The sequence below is a fragment of the Lissotriton vulgaris genome, chromosome 8, assembly GCF_964263255.1.
Source record: "Lissotriton vulgaris chromosome 8, aLisVul1.2, whole genome shotgun sequence".
Taxonomy (NCBI): Eukaryota; Metazoa; Chordata; class Amphibia; order Caudata; family Salamandridae; genus Lissotriton; species Lissotriton vulgaris.
This window is the reverse complement of record NC_141696.1, coordinates 328,191,576-328,207,019: the sequence shown is the minus strand read 5'-3', so window position 1 is coordinate 328,207,019 and position 15,444 is coordinate 328,191,576. Positions and strand designations below refer to the sequence as shown.

Here is a 15,444-nt window from a genome sequence, read left to right as displayed (position 1 = left end):
TTGTGATAAGGTATGCCAGAGATGCCATATCCCACAAAGAGAAGTGGTTGATCAAGAAGGCAAAGTTAGTGAAAGAACGACTGAGCTGGCTGTGTGGGTCATATCCTTCACTCTAAATATTGCTCAGCCAGGTGCTTGATATAACTGCTGTAACATGAAGACGTTGCGAGTGTCTGCAGGTTGGAAGCATCTATTGGGAAAAACTTGAAGCAATACTTTTATTACTAGCCTCCCCCAAAGTACACCATTAAGGCCGTTAAGATATGATCTTGGCAGAAACCCCATTTTGGAAGTTGCCAAACTGCGCCCTATTCTATACTGGCGCAGGCTGTGACCAACATCTGAACTTTCATCATACGCCGCGGGTTTTCTTGATCTAATAAAATATGATGGCTTTCATAATATCGGTTAGCTAAGGGGAGGTAGAAATATCCTAGTGGGTTTAGGCATGAATATGCTATGGGAGAACCCAAAGATCCTAAAAGAGAAGTATTGGGAAATGGTCACCCATAATGCTTTGAGTAACACTGATTCTGCTTCCTTGGCAGGAATCTTTTTGTAATCAAAATGTATCCCCAGACTCGAAACCTACTGGGATACCATTACCAAACCACTGGACAGGAAATTGTATTTCCAGCTGAGGGCAGGCTCACTCCCCTTAAGATGTTTTACTTCTAGGTGGTCTACCTCAAGGCATAATAAGTGCCTGGCTTGTGTGATCTACATAGAAATAGTTGCTCATATGCTTTTTGCCCGCCTATGACGCCCCAAGATGGGTCTGGCTGAGCTCCATTTGTAAATTACTTGGCACCAGAAGGAGTGCAGAAGCCGAAATGCTAATATGCACTAGTACCTTGCCATTTATCACAACAACAGTTGCAAAATACTTAAGATGGATGTGGATAATAAGGCTGAAATCACTATCCAGGTAAATCAGCCTTGAGCATAATGTTTAGTCTGTTTACATCAAATTAACAATGTAACTGTTTTCATGCCAAACTTTTCCAGTTTTACTTGGATTAGATTTTTATCACCTTTAGTGAAATTAAGCGAGCTGTATGAAACTTGTATTTTTTTTTATTCGTTTAGATACCAGTTTTAACGGTATACAGTACATTGCGGTATATAGTATCGGCGATAACAAAAAATATATGCAGTATGACAAGTATTATATGCTGCATTTACTGGTGCAGTGATCATTGGAATGTGGGTGGAAATCTAAGACATACAATAAGGTGTTCAACAGAGTAATTTGCAGTACAAGGAAATCTTCATTGCTCCGAGCCCCAACTTAGCACAAATAACACTACAGTGAGAGTGGCATATAATAAAGACTTTTCAACCTCATGAATATTCGTCCCATACCATGCTTCTAGCCTACCCCCTCAGGAATGATACCACAATATCTGTGATGCTTGTTCGGATTGTTTCTCAGCAACGTAATTCCTATATGGACCCCAAATGTCCACTTGTCTCGAAGAGCTAGGGATCAGCATATAGTATTCCTCACAATTAATATTGCAAAATGCTAAACTGCGAAGCCATGATTGTAATGAAGGGGCCCGTTTGCTACTCCATAGTAGAGCAATCTCCCGCTTAGCTAACAGGAAACCTAACGCTGCCAATTTCCTGAACTTCCTAGGGCAATTAACCACGTATCCCAACAGTGAGATCTCAGGAGTAGGAAGCAACGGCATGGAGAGTATGTCCACTAACGTGGTGTGTATCTGAGTCCAGTATTGGTGTATTTTATGACATGTCCAGGAGAGGTGGGCAAAGTCGCCAAATGGAGCCAAGCATTTCTGGCAGTGGTGGGGCCTGGTACGGTCTATCCTATGGGATCGTGCAGGCGTGTGATATATTCTGCGGAGAAACTTAAAATGAAGCAACTTATGCCTGCTGTTCAATGAGACCTCTGTAGTTGCCCTGCAGCATTGTTCCCATTGGTCGTCAGTAATGGGCCTGCCCAAATCCACCTCCCAAGCCATGCGTACTTTAGCATCAGAGAATGGTCTGGATGTCCCACATTGGTTGTATAGTTTTGAGATGAGATGTGTTCCTGTAGGGCTTTTGATAAGCAGTGTCAGTGGTGGGGCTGGCTCAGGGGTCGATGGAAAGGAAGGGAACGTGGCCCGAAGAATGGAGTACATGAGTTTCAGAACAAAGGTGCCATAAAGGAGCGCTCACTGAATCGGGCTTCTTCCGACACCGAGAAGACATGATCTTCAGGAAACAGGTCGCCTATCGTGTGAATGTGGAATTTCTCAAGTGTGCGTTGAACCAAGACCTCCCCTGTTATGGGAAGCAATGAAGGGTTTGGCAGGGGTAACTCCGGAGAATACAACTGAACAAGGCCCAACAGTCTACGCAGCCTGTCCCATGCCCAGCAGCTGGTGGAGACGTTTGGGTGTCACGGGGGTCCCTAGGGAAACCCGTGGGTAGGATAGTAGACAGTTTTTGTGGGAGAACTAGGTCAGCCTCCGGCTTCAAATATGGGACACGCGCGTCCGGTTGGTACCATGCATATGCATAACAACATTGTGCTGTCAGGTAGTACAAATACATGTCTGGGACCCCAAAGCCCACTCTCTCATAAGGCAGGGTCAAGGTCTGCCAGTTCACACGTGGTATCTTGTCCCCCCAAATGAGATGCAAAAGGAGTGTACGCAGTTGGAGAAAAAAAGTCTGAGTGAGATGAATGGGAATATTGTTAAAAAGGTATAAAAACCGGGGAAGGACCACTATTTTAATTATAGCCACTCTTCCCGCCAGTGACAAAGGCAACCGCAGCCATTTCACAATCTGCGATTCCAGAGAGCTAATAGCCCTACCATAATTTAGCCTGATCTTAGTAGCGGTGTCTAGATAGATATAAACTCAGAGATACTTGACAGCATCTTGGCGACGTACGAGCGGGAATTCGCATTCCCAGGAAGTCGTGCTAGCAGTTAAAGGGAAAATAACCGATTTGTTCCAATTAACGCTGAGACCTGAAAACCTACAGAATCGAATAATTTCCATAATAAGGGGTTCAAGATTAAGATGGGGCATTCTAACATACAAAATGGTATCATCCGCGTAGAGAAAAACCAGAAGAGGCCCAGTGCGAAATTGTAGGCTGCGGTGTAAATGTTTTTCTTGAAAGTGTCGAACTAATGGGTCCATTGCCAGTATAAAAAGCAATGGGGACAACGGGCATCCCTGCCTCGTGCCATGAGACAGAGTAAAAGGACCGGAAAGAGTACCATTCAGGGGTAGTCTAGCTGTTGGTTCATTGTAAAGGAGAGCAACCGTAGAGACAAAACATTCGGGCATACCCATACAACGCATGATAGACAGGAAAAAAGGCCATTCAAGGTAGTCAAATGCCTTCTCGGTGTCGAGGAGTACGGCGGCAGCAGGCGTGATGGGATCAATTCTGTGCAGCACCGTGAACAGAGTCCGCAAATTAAGTCACATGGATCTATGAGGCACGAAGCCCGATTGGGTCGGAGAAATGATGGATTCCATTAATAAAGATAATCGTATTGCAATTACCTTCGCCAATATTTTATAATCAAGATTCAGTAGGAACAACGGTCTATAGGAGCTACAGAGCTTGGGGTCTCTGCCCAGTTTGGGAAGAAGAATAATGACCGCTTCCCTGAATGTTTGAGGAAGAATACCCACTTCCTGCGCCTCAGCATCCACCACTACCAATCTTGGGACTAAAATATCTTTATACGCTTTATAAAAATCAGCCGAGAAGCCGTCGAGACCAGGAGCAGAAGAGCCCCGCAGCGCCTCAATCGCTTCCAATATGCTTTCCTGAGATATGAGAATGGACAAAAAGTCCTGCATATACCGTTCTAGATAGACCAATGCAAGTTCCGCCAGATATTCCCCTTGGTCCCGCATGTCTCCTGTGACTCTGGAGGTGTATAATGTTTTGTAATATGAAAGAAACGTGTCTCATATGTCTGGGGTAGAATGTAATAGGGTGTCGTTTGGTCCTATGATTTCCGTGATGCAAGTTTTATCCCGTGAAGGACGGACAGTGTGTGCCAGGATCCTTCCAGGTCTTTCGCCCTCACCATATTGCTGAGCGACATGCTGTTAATTAAGGAACAATAACTCTTGCTCCGCTGCTTCTCTAAATTCAAGCAGTTGAGCAAAGCGCCGGGTTTCCCCGGTTTCAGATACCGTTGCCATTAAATCTCGGTCCAGGGCAGCGATATCCGTCTCAAACCATGAACTCCATCCACTCCGGATCCCCATCGACCAATGCCCTCACCACGTCTTCAACAAAGCCAGCACAACCATCGCACCCCACCTCCAGAAAACAATCAACAGCTCCTTCGAGACTGCTACCTTCCCGGCAAGCTGGAACCACGCCGAGATCAACGCCCTTCTGAAGAAATCCAAGGCAGACCCCAAGGTCCTCAAGAACTTCCGGCCCATTTCCCTGCTCCAGGCAAAAGTGACAGAGAAGATTGTCAACAATAGCTGACCCGTTACCTTGAAGACAACAACATCCTGGACCCATACCAATCGGGCTTCCGCAGCAACCACAGCACCGAGACCGCCCTCATCGCCGCCACCGATGACATCAGGATCCTGATGGACAAAGGAGAAACAGCCGCCCTCATCCTCCTGGACCTATCAGCCGCCTTCAACGCGGTCTGCCACCGCACCCTAGCAGCACGCCTCCACGACGCCTGAATTCAAGAGAAGGCCCTGGCCTGGACCACATCCTTCCTCTCCGGCAGAACCCAGAGTGTCCGCCTCCCTCCCTTCCGCAACCACCGAGATCATCTGCAGCGTCCCACAGGGATCCTCCCTCAGCCTGACGCTGTTCAATATCTACATGGCTTCACTCGCCCACGTCGCACGACAACACAGCCTCAACATCATCTCCTTCGCCGACGACACCCAGCTGATCATATCCCTCACCGAAGACCCCAACACCGCCAAAGCCAACCTCCACAGAGGAATGAAGGCCTTCGCCGACTGGATGAAGAACAGCAGACTGAAGCTGAATTCAGACAAAATGGAGGCCCTCATCCTCGGACCCACCCCATCAGCCTGGGACGACTCCTGGTGGCCCACATCGCTAGGCACACCCCCGGAACCCACCGACCACGCACGCAACCTGGGCTTCATCCTCGACTCCTCCCTCTCCATGACCAAGCAAGTCAACGCCGTCTCCGCGTCCTGCTTCAACAGCTCCGAATGCTCCGCAGGATTTTCAAGTGGATCCCTCCCGACACGAGAAAAACTGTCACCCAGGCCCTCATCACCAACAGACTCGACTACGGAAACGCCCTCTACTCAGGAACAACAGCCAAGCTCCTGAGACGGCTACAACGAATCCAGAACGCCTCAGCACGACTGATCCTTGAAGTCCCCCGATGCAGCCACATCGCACCCCACCTGAGAGGCCTGCACTGGCTCCCAGTCAACAAGAGGATCACCTTCAAACTCCTCATTCATGCACACAAAGCGCTACACAACACCGGACCATCATACCTCAACAACCGACTCAGCTTCCACACCCCCACCCGCAACCTCCGCTCTGCCACCCTCGCCCTCGCCACAGTTCCCCGTATCCAGAAAACCACCGCCGGCGGCAGATCCTTCTCCTACCTCGCCACCAATACCTGGAACGATCTCCCTGCCAGCCTACGACAGACCCAGGACCTGCTGGCCTTCAGAAGACTTCTCAAGACCTGGCTCTTCGATCAGTAGCAGCCCCCCCGCCCCCCAGCGCCTTGAAGCCCTCACTGGTATGTAGCACGCTTTATAAATGCTTGATTGAATGCGGCTTAAAGTGGAGCGGAGACCCCAGAGGACCCCAGCATGTTTAGCGATACAGACTCCCCTGATATAGGCTTTGAACCCCTCCCAGAGTACCGCTCAGGTGTCCACCAACCCAGTGTTTGTTTCAAAGTATTCCTCTAAAGCCTGTCTAACTTCCTCCTGAAAAACCTGATCTAAAAGTGCGCTTCCAGGAAAGCGCCACGATCTCTCATATCCTCCCGGTCTGGGAACGTTAATTTTGAGCACGACCGGAGAATGGTCTGAAAGCGTGCGCGGGAAAGGAAGCAAACCTCCTAGCCAGCCAGCAACTCCCGGGGAAACCAACCAGTAGTCTATCCTGGTCCATGTGTTATGAAATCCAGAATAGTGCGTGTATTCCATAAGATATGGGTGTAATTTGTTTTCAACATCTAGTAAAGAGAAGTGGTTACATATGTCGTTAAGCTCCTGTTGTGAACGGGGTTTAGCGTCAGGAGAAGTGGAATTGCTATCCCTGGCTGGATCCAACAACATATTGAAATCACCCCTATTATCAGAAGTCCGGGGTCTAGTGTCAATAGCTGCAACTCATGGAAAAAGTCCGGGGAATCCACATTAGGACCATACACACAGACTAGTGAGAACTGGTGTCCTATTAATGAGCCAGTAATAATCAGAGTTCGGCCCTCGCCGTCGACCAAAATCTTGTATAAGGAGAAAGGGATTCTTCTATGTATGAATATGGCAACCCCCCTCGCATATCGACTGTAATTGGAAAAAAATCTATGGGAACCCCAGTTTGCTGCGACATGAGTGTGATCAGAGTTGGACAGATGTGTTTCCTGCATGAACACAATATCAATGTTATGTCTGGCGATATAGTTAAGGACTTGCCTTCGTTTTCTAGTATTGTTTTAACCTCTAACATTCCATGACATCCAAGAGAGCCCGGAAGGACCGTGCTGGTGCCCTAGCTGTACCATTGGACAACAATCACCTCAAACACACCGCAATGCATAACAACCTCATGCCGTATACCAGCAACCTGAGCAATGGCTACAAAAGCAACCTGGAAACCAAGCAAATGTCCCCCCTCACCACCCACCACCCAGCCTCCTACCAACCCCCGCAAGGCATACCCCAACTCTCCTAGACAAATGCATGTGCAATGAAAACGACCACATCAATGTAGGAAACAAATATGCACATCGCAAACTTAGCATGAGAAGCAAAGAAACCTTGGTATTCACCAGGAGGCGCGGCAACGCCACGCCGGTCGGGCAATAAGGAATATGATAGTATCAAACAGGATAAAGATGCATTCAAGAGATAAACCCAGCAGTACACAAAAATGAATGCAATAACAATTCAACCAGTCCCGGGATTAGAGAAGAGTTCAACGCTGGCTTCCGACCCACTTTGTGGGGGGAAGTGGTGTGGCCGTCGCCCTAGAGGGCCTTTTCTTGTACCCTTGACAGAACTCCTGTGCCTCCGCCGGTGTCTCAAATATGCGGAATCTGCCACCCACATCTACTTTTAACATCGCCGGGTAGAGCATGCCGTACTTTTCAGGGTGGCCTTGGCTCCATGAAATTTGCCCCTCACCTCCTGAACCATGATGGTGAAGTCAGGGAAAAAGGACAACTGATTCAACTACCACTGGATGTCCCCACGGTCAAGAACTGAGTGGAGGGCCACATCTCTGTCCTTAAAGTTCATGAGTCTAGTAATGATGGGTCACGGAGGAAGCCCCGGCCGAGGGCCCAGCGACCTATGAGCACGTTCCACTACAAATCCCTGCGTGAAGGTTTCTCTCCCAAACAACTCGGCTAGTAGTTGCTCCGCAAAGGTGTCCATGCGCCCGGTAGGAGCAGTTTCCAGCACTCCAATAATTTGGATGTTATTTCGGTGACTGCGAGCCTCCAAATCTTTGTTCTTAATTGCCACATCCTTAAGGATCTTTTCCACCCTTTCTAGTTGCTTCAGTGAGGACGATGCTCCGTCTTTGATATCCGAGACCCTCACCTCCACAACATCCAACCTCCGGTCATGCGCATGAACTTTTGAACCCATGTCCGCCAACTTCTTATCCAGCGCATCAAATCTGCCGTCCAGTGCCCTGAACTCAGCTCTCATCTCTTTTAGCATAGCTGCAGTAAGGGAGGCTGTGTCATCTGAGCCCAGAGCTCCATCTGCCATGTCGGGAGGGTTGTCCGAGGTGGGAAAGGTGGCCTTATAGAATTGCAGCATGCGTTGGTTAGGGTCCCTCCTAACAATATTTCAGGGAGTGCAAGGGGACCTCTCGTTGCCGTAGGGGCCAAGCAAATGTGGCAAAAGCAGAAGGTCAGGGAAGTGCGGGGTCGATGTGTGGGGGCACTCCCGCAAAAGAGCCACTCAATGAAATCTCCAAATGGCGGCCAGCTTAATAGGGCACCTGTTGCAGCACTGGCCAAATGATGAGACACAGGCAGAACCCCAAAAAAAGGCGGGATCGTAGCAACGCAAGCCAGGCCACCCACCCAGAGACGAGCGCAGAGGAGAGCATGGGCTGACAAGTCAATGCGGTGGCAACAAACCGGTCGATGCAGAGTGTGTCAGGAAAGGGCAGCAAGCTGCAGCGACAGAGCATAATGGTAGGCCAACATTAGAGGAGGCAGAAGCAGTGTCCAAATGTCCTGGAGAAATAAATCCCCAATGTCAGCCAACACGCAGGGGGGAGCCCAGCACAAAGAAGCAGACGGTGTCCCGTAGCAACGCAAAGCCGGGGGGTGATATCTCGGTGCTACAAGTTTGATCTTGCACTGCTCCCTCAAGCCAGATTGCACTACTCCTTTAAAATCGAGTGTCCGGGAGGGGTGGGGGGAGCCGGCTCACCCGATGGGGCCCAGGGCCAATGCGGCTCCCGATCGAGACATCAGGGCCTCCTCGCTAGCCCGCCTCGCCCCCAGCATACCGAGCCCCGGCACGGTAACGCCCACAAGGGCTACGGAGCCCCGCGAGCGCTCCGCAAACAGCGGGACCCAGCCAGCGGCCACAGCGGGGGGGATGGGGGAGGAAAGACGACCAGACGGAGCAGGGGGGGTGAGCTTAAATTAGCGCCGGGCACCCACCATGGCCATACTCACCGCCACCTCCGGTGTCCGTTCATCATCCGGATCTCTGCATGCCAGCCCCATCTCTCGTATTGAGTAGGTCTGGGCATCAAAATGCTCCCCTTGTTCTCCCGGGACAAATGGAGGGTGTCTGCCGGTATGGGAACGCTCTTCATCAGGTAAAGCAGAGTTTGTGTAGCCCGGCTGGCGGAGCTTTAGCTAACGGCGGCCATCTTGGTCGCCTCCGTGGCAACGCCCCCCCCCCAGTCAGAACATTTTTAGTATGCATATTTAAATGTTTTTTGTAATGTGCTTTTATGATTATATGTCGAATAAAGCTTGTTTGGATTGTATTGGATTGTATTGAAGCAATACTTTGCATGAGAGTCCAGTCTTTTGAGTGAAAGAATACCTGAAATGTTAAATTCCAGCCAGTAACATGAACAACCAGAAAAAAGCTTACAATTCAAATCGACTTTGCAAACTTAATTGCCGTTGCCCACATTACAACCAGCACATCAGCAAATGTCACGGTTAATGCTCAAATTAATAATTTCAGACCCTTCCCCAAACTAGGATTCACACACAATAACATATTTGCCTTTAGTGGCATTCAACCTATACCACTTCTCAGGGTTATTTGTTTATTTGTCTAGAATCACATGGCCTGTGTGGATGGCATATCTTTTGTGATGGAGCACGTGCTGAAACCCTGATCAGCTGTGGTTCTATCACCACATAGACATCTTGCATGTACATCACTGTCTGTTTCATGGGATTGGGTACATGAGAAGTTGGCACTTTCAGAAGATCAAGGATACCACAGTTCAACTGAGGATGCTGAGACATTGCTGCACGCCATTCCAAATGAGAACCAAAGTGACAACTATTACACATAGCTTGCCATCTGAAGCTATTCATCTGCTGTTAAATACAAAATTAGATTTCGTTATGTATAACCTTAACCTCATGGGTGTAACACAGGCCCTTATTGCCCCTGCAATGCAGGGAGGAGTGCCTCCAACGCTCCAGGGGACCCCAATCACTTCAAGGTGACCCCCATTCAAACCAAGACTAATGAGTATCTGTACGATGTGAGAGACTCAGGTCCAACATCAGTTTTTGCAAGGGTGCCCCATCATTTTACATTAAACCACTGGTTAACCTGGCAACAAACACAATTAAGCCAAGTGGATAGTGGGATACAAATCTGTGAAATATTAGTGCAGAATTAAGAGGAGTCAGCGATATAATTGTTCCTTTATGTTTACAACTGCTCACAGACTGGTGCATTAGTTTTCTTCAGGATTAAAAGGAGACCAGTCAAAATATTGACAGAGGGCCTTTTGTTAAAATAGTCAACATTTGAATTATATTTTTCATTTGATAGGCTAGAATTACCAATTTAATAAAGAAAAATGTTGTTTTCAAATGTTATTTTGAGAACAGAATCCTAACTTGTATTGCTATAATCCATTAGGTGACATTGTCTAATAGATTTCAGGATGTGATGCACACTGGACTAAAAGTCGAAAATAACTTCAGTCAAAATAAAGATACATTTTTGCCAATGTGAACCTATGTGGCCACATATAGGTATTACACCTCTTCCCACATTACCACGTACCCCTCTTTACCTATTCCATCTTGGTAGACTATATTGGAGAACCATGGGGTAATTTTTTCTGTGTATCCCCATTCTGACTTTATTAGATTCTACCATGAAAAGAAATATCAACATATATACACAACACCCTGTTTTAAGTTTACCTCTCTCTAATATGGCCGCCACACTTTGATTTCTATTCTACACATATTGACGGCCCCTAATCTTTTCAGTGAGATACTGGCCATGTGACAACGTTTTTGTGTACCAATTGCATATGACAGAAACATATGAGACCTCTTGCCTCACTAGGAACACCTGTTCGTAGGTTACACACCCGAACATCGAGAGCTGAATTTAGACATGCCAATATGGCAGTCACCGCAAACCAGCAACACTATAGCCGCTTCACATTGTGCTCACATTGTGGAATAAAAAGCCTTTTTAGGGGCTCACTGATGCACCGGTCATTAAACCAACAAAGAAGAGATTGGCACGGAAGCTGTAATATTAAAGGAATACATTTATTAACCTCACATGAGGGAGACTGCGTCAATACGGTACCCTCAGGCCACTGTATGAGGCAGTCTAAGGAGTAGAGAAACCAAGGGCCTTTTATACCCAATTTACCGCTGAGTAAGCATGGAGACTCAAAACGAGGCATTACAAGTGTGAACACAAATAGCCATTTACAGATCCATAAGAATTGCTTAGTCAACAGAGTGGGAGGAGTTACAATATTGCTGACATTAGTTAAAATAGCCTGAAAGTTACTTTAAGAGCAGGTGCATTCTGGCAGAAACAGGCCTTTCTGAGTATGTGCAGTGTACTGGCTCAGTGCTGAAGGAGTTAACTGTAACTGATGACTCAAGCAGAATACAAGGGCAGGCAACAGTGAAGAGGGAGAAAGCACATGGCAGCACATGGCTAACTAAAATGGCTGCCACACACAAAATGGCTTCAGTTGATGCTAACAGCAATTTCAGCTAGTTTCCACAACATGACCACCACTATGTGTTGGCAGTCACAGCTCTGCACAACAAGATTGATTGCAGCTGGGGAAACAGCAGTGTATTTAATGGTGCCCCTGCCCAGGCTGCAGTCAACTCTGGTCGAGCTGCATGCAGGGAAGGTGAATATACTGGACTCCGCGATCATCCTAGTAAGTGCTTAACCTTCCAAGCGGACCGCTTCCTTCCCCACGGAACGCCCGCTTCGACTTTTGATTTCTCGTCCTATACTTACCTTTTTTAGAATTTCCACTGCAGCTCAGACACAGTCATCTGCTTATGACCAAAGGTCCAAAACTTCCTTGATTGTAGAGTAAGATAATATCCCTACCCTTACCTTGGCTCACCTTATAAGTGTGTTGTATGTCTGTGTCTGTTTCCTTACAGCCTTTTCATATTGTCAAACTACATAGACTGTCACTCGCCAAAATAACTGCGATGTATTACACCATGATATGCACCACAGGAGTTATGCATTGCGCTCCTAGCATGCTTTGATTTATGCATTACACATCAATGCCATTGAGCACTCCCTGTGACAGCATCATAGGGTGTGTGCAATTGGTACACAAAAAAATCAGATGTTCATGTTAGTTTTATTTTTCAGGTTGGATTGGGACCTGATTTGGGGTGTTCAATGGAGGTACCTGCTTGTCTCATTGAAGTATTTGCTTGACTCACCTCCTTACTTAGTCGCTTTACGGTAATCATTAGATACTAGAAATCTATGCACCCAACCCTGATTACACATAGGGATACCTATCATCATTTTTTGTTTTCTGGTCCTGAGGAAATGCCACGGATCCCTCCTGGACCCTTGAGGCATGACACATGTCGACCTACGCATATTGATAGATTGTCATTCTTCATAATTGGAAGCACCATCTACACAAACATCTTTGCCCATACCAAGGGGACCCATGAATACATTCATCTTATGGTACCCCTTAGGTAGTTTTAATTCAACATTTTACTTACACCACACACCTGCTCCCTACTTGGTGGCTATATTTAAAAGATCTCCGCCAAAGAGCCCTCTCCCGCAGCCCGTGTGGTATTGCAGCCCCGAACCCACGAGGAACTAAGCCTGATGATGAAGCATGACACCCTCACGGGTGTGTGAGGGCACTACTTCCTAATGAGCAAGTCCCCCTTGCCATTATCAATCTTGACACACACTTTTTTTTCCCTAAGGAACAAATACCCTCTAGCGTTTTCACGCAAATGTGAAGTGACATATGTAGACAGTGACATTTTACACATCAGGTCAATTTGGACACAGATATGGGGAAAGAAAAACTGTACTGCGCTTCAGTGCAAGTCTATAGTAGACGAATTATAAAGGGAGGAAATCACAAACAGACGGTTTGAGCTGTATCCCTGTGCTGAACAGGAAATGTTTACTGGGGAAAGCAAATGTTTGATGGGAATTGTTTTTCACAGAGTGAACAGGCAGAGCATATTCGGTTTGCTTATTTGCTTTTACAGAAACTTGTAATAGAATATTGGTATTCTGAGAGTTTCATTTAATGTAAAGGATTGGCTGCAAAAAGTAAATACTGTTACAGGCCCACTGTCATCAAAACGTCAATGACTTCCAAAGCTATTATTAGGCGCCGGAAGTAGGGGTCCTGGGAGTGCCACAGCACCCCTAGCATAAACGTCCTGGAGTTCTGAAAGTGAATGACAAATAAAGATGCCTTTATTTCTATGTTCAAAGACAGAGGTCAAATGTCAGACTAAGTCTTCTCTCAAATTGATGCTTTTTCTTTTAACATGTAGACTGGTGTTCACTTTTGTTCTCTGGCTGCCAAAATAGGGGATTTTGTAAAATAAACTATCTGACAACTTTGCTGATGTGAAAGGAGAGGCTGTAGGATGTCAGGGTTTTTGTAACACATAACAACATTTTAATACCCATAAATTAACTGTAAAATTATTTCAAATTAAATCACAAATGAAGCAAATGTTTTGTAATTCTGAAGTGTGGTAGAAACAAATAATGTAATTGTATCAAAACCAATCGAGACACATTAGTTGGGGACGTACAAATGATAAATATTTTCTGAAACCCAATTTCCATACATTATTGTTCGTCCCCTTTATAGTTTTATTGGTAAAACTGCATGTCAGTGCAACTTTTGTAGCCATTTTAGTGGAAAATGTGCTGTCTATAACTTACAGTGTGCCACCACACCATTCTACATACTACAACTTTAGCATTTTGTTGCTGAATTGGAGTGCGTCGGTTATTTGCTATATGTATTCTTTGTGTGACGCTTGGATTGTCCCCAAACCCTATGACTTCACTGATGTTACATTGATGGCAGCATCCCCACTCCGAAAATTGTACCAGCACTCCTGCAGCGCCTGCTTCTCCCTCTTTCCGGTATCTACTCATAATATGTGGATTTTGCAGGACAACGAGAAGTAGAGGATGCAGTCGAGAAAAATGACAGGAGTTGTTTTGGTAGGTACATTTTACTGTGGTAAGAACATGGAATTTGGTCTTTGCACTGTTGTAATAAATGTGTGAATATACATTAATTCAAATGCATCTGTCAAACGAAATATTTTATGCGGTTACAATTATTACTACTGGTGTGCCATAAATACACAAAAACACAAAAAGATCTAGACATGTGTGTTGGGTACACAAAGACATGCACACACACAAACACACACAAAGTAAGGTAGTGAGAAGATTACGACTCTTTCATTTCATTTCTGCCTTTACCTGCAGGATATTTTCAGAAGAACTGTAAGTTCTGAAGCGTTATAAAGTACTTACTTGAATACATAATTAAACTGATGACAATTACAAAGAGGACGATTAAAAATACAGATGCAGTGGCCATCCAGAGAGTACATTTCCGATAGACTGGTTTAGTGCACAAAGTCCGTAAATCTTGTCTCTAAGAATAAAAAAAGAAAACAGCATTAGTGTTTTGCACTTAAATGCTTCATGGCATCAAGGCTTTACATTTTTTACGATAGCGTGATAAAACGCTACGTTCCATACTTAAATGGATTATATTACATTTCGACTGGAAAGATATAGTTTGCAGTATCTGTTCAGGTTCAAATTAAAATTTCTGTTTATTAGACACGGTCTATCATTCAAAACTATCAATCTATCCTTCTATCTATCTATTTTACATTAGAATTTTTTTTTTTTTTAAACTGTGCAATTATTTAAGCTTCAGTACTTAGGCATAATGTTGCTGGGGCCAGAAAAGGGTGAGTGGTTTGTCTGGATAACAGTTTTACCTTCATACTTAGAAGCATTTTTGGAGGTTTAAATCCTTTAGTGGGCCAACGCTGGAAGACAACCCTGGAATTGGATTCCACAAAAGTAGACACCATGTTTTCATGGTCTCCAAGTAACTTAGATCATCCTATTCATATGCTCCAAGTAGGACAAACATGGAAAAAGCAACCACGTAGGCTTAACATCTTGTCCTGAGCCTTCAGAAGTCACGTACTTTCTAAGTCCCAAAGGCTAATTATCTTCTTTTCTGCTGCTAAAATTGTCTACAGACATTCCAGGAGTGTTCCAATGGTACCTGATAACTGGCCTGGTTGGATTTCTCGAGAATGACACAGCTGACCCTGTTCCTTCTGAATCTTCTTTCTTTCCAACCAATCTTCCACTAATACACAGCAGTAGACACTCCTGCATAAATCCTGATCTTCTTTCAGACGTGGGTCCCTTGCTCGCTTTGCCACGGGAGTCAAGCTGGTCTGGCTGATATGGGCTGATACCACAAATCTGGTTCTAGGATGCTTGCTTACGGTCCATGGAGGACCTGTCTGGCAGTTCGGGCTGGACTGTTCCCATGAGGAGCAGGGTCAAGACTGAATTGCATATGGTTGGGTTCAAACTGGGGTGGCACAGTGAGCAAAAGAATGATGGATTAAACCCAGATCTCTTGACTGGGTCTTAACTGGGGTTGAA

General features: G+C 45.9%; 1 protein-coding gene across 1 annotated transcript in view; it reads right to left on the bottom strand.

The window, feature by feature from the left end:
• Positions 1-15,444, bottom strand: part of C8H3orf52 (chromosome 8 C3orf52 homolog) — a 153,012-nt gene that overhangs the window by 73,384 nt on the left and 64,184 nt on the right. The window contains exon 3 of the mRNA XM_086934084.1: positions 14,278-14,401. Within this exon, the coding sequence (XP_086790210.1) occupies positions 14,278-14,401 (124 nt within the window). The remainder of the gene's footprint in view (positions 1-14,277; positions 14,402-15,444) is intronic.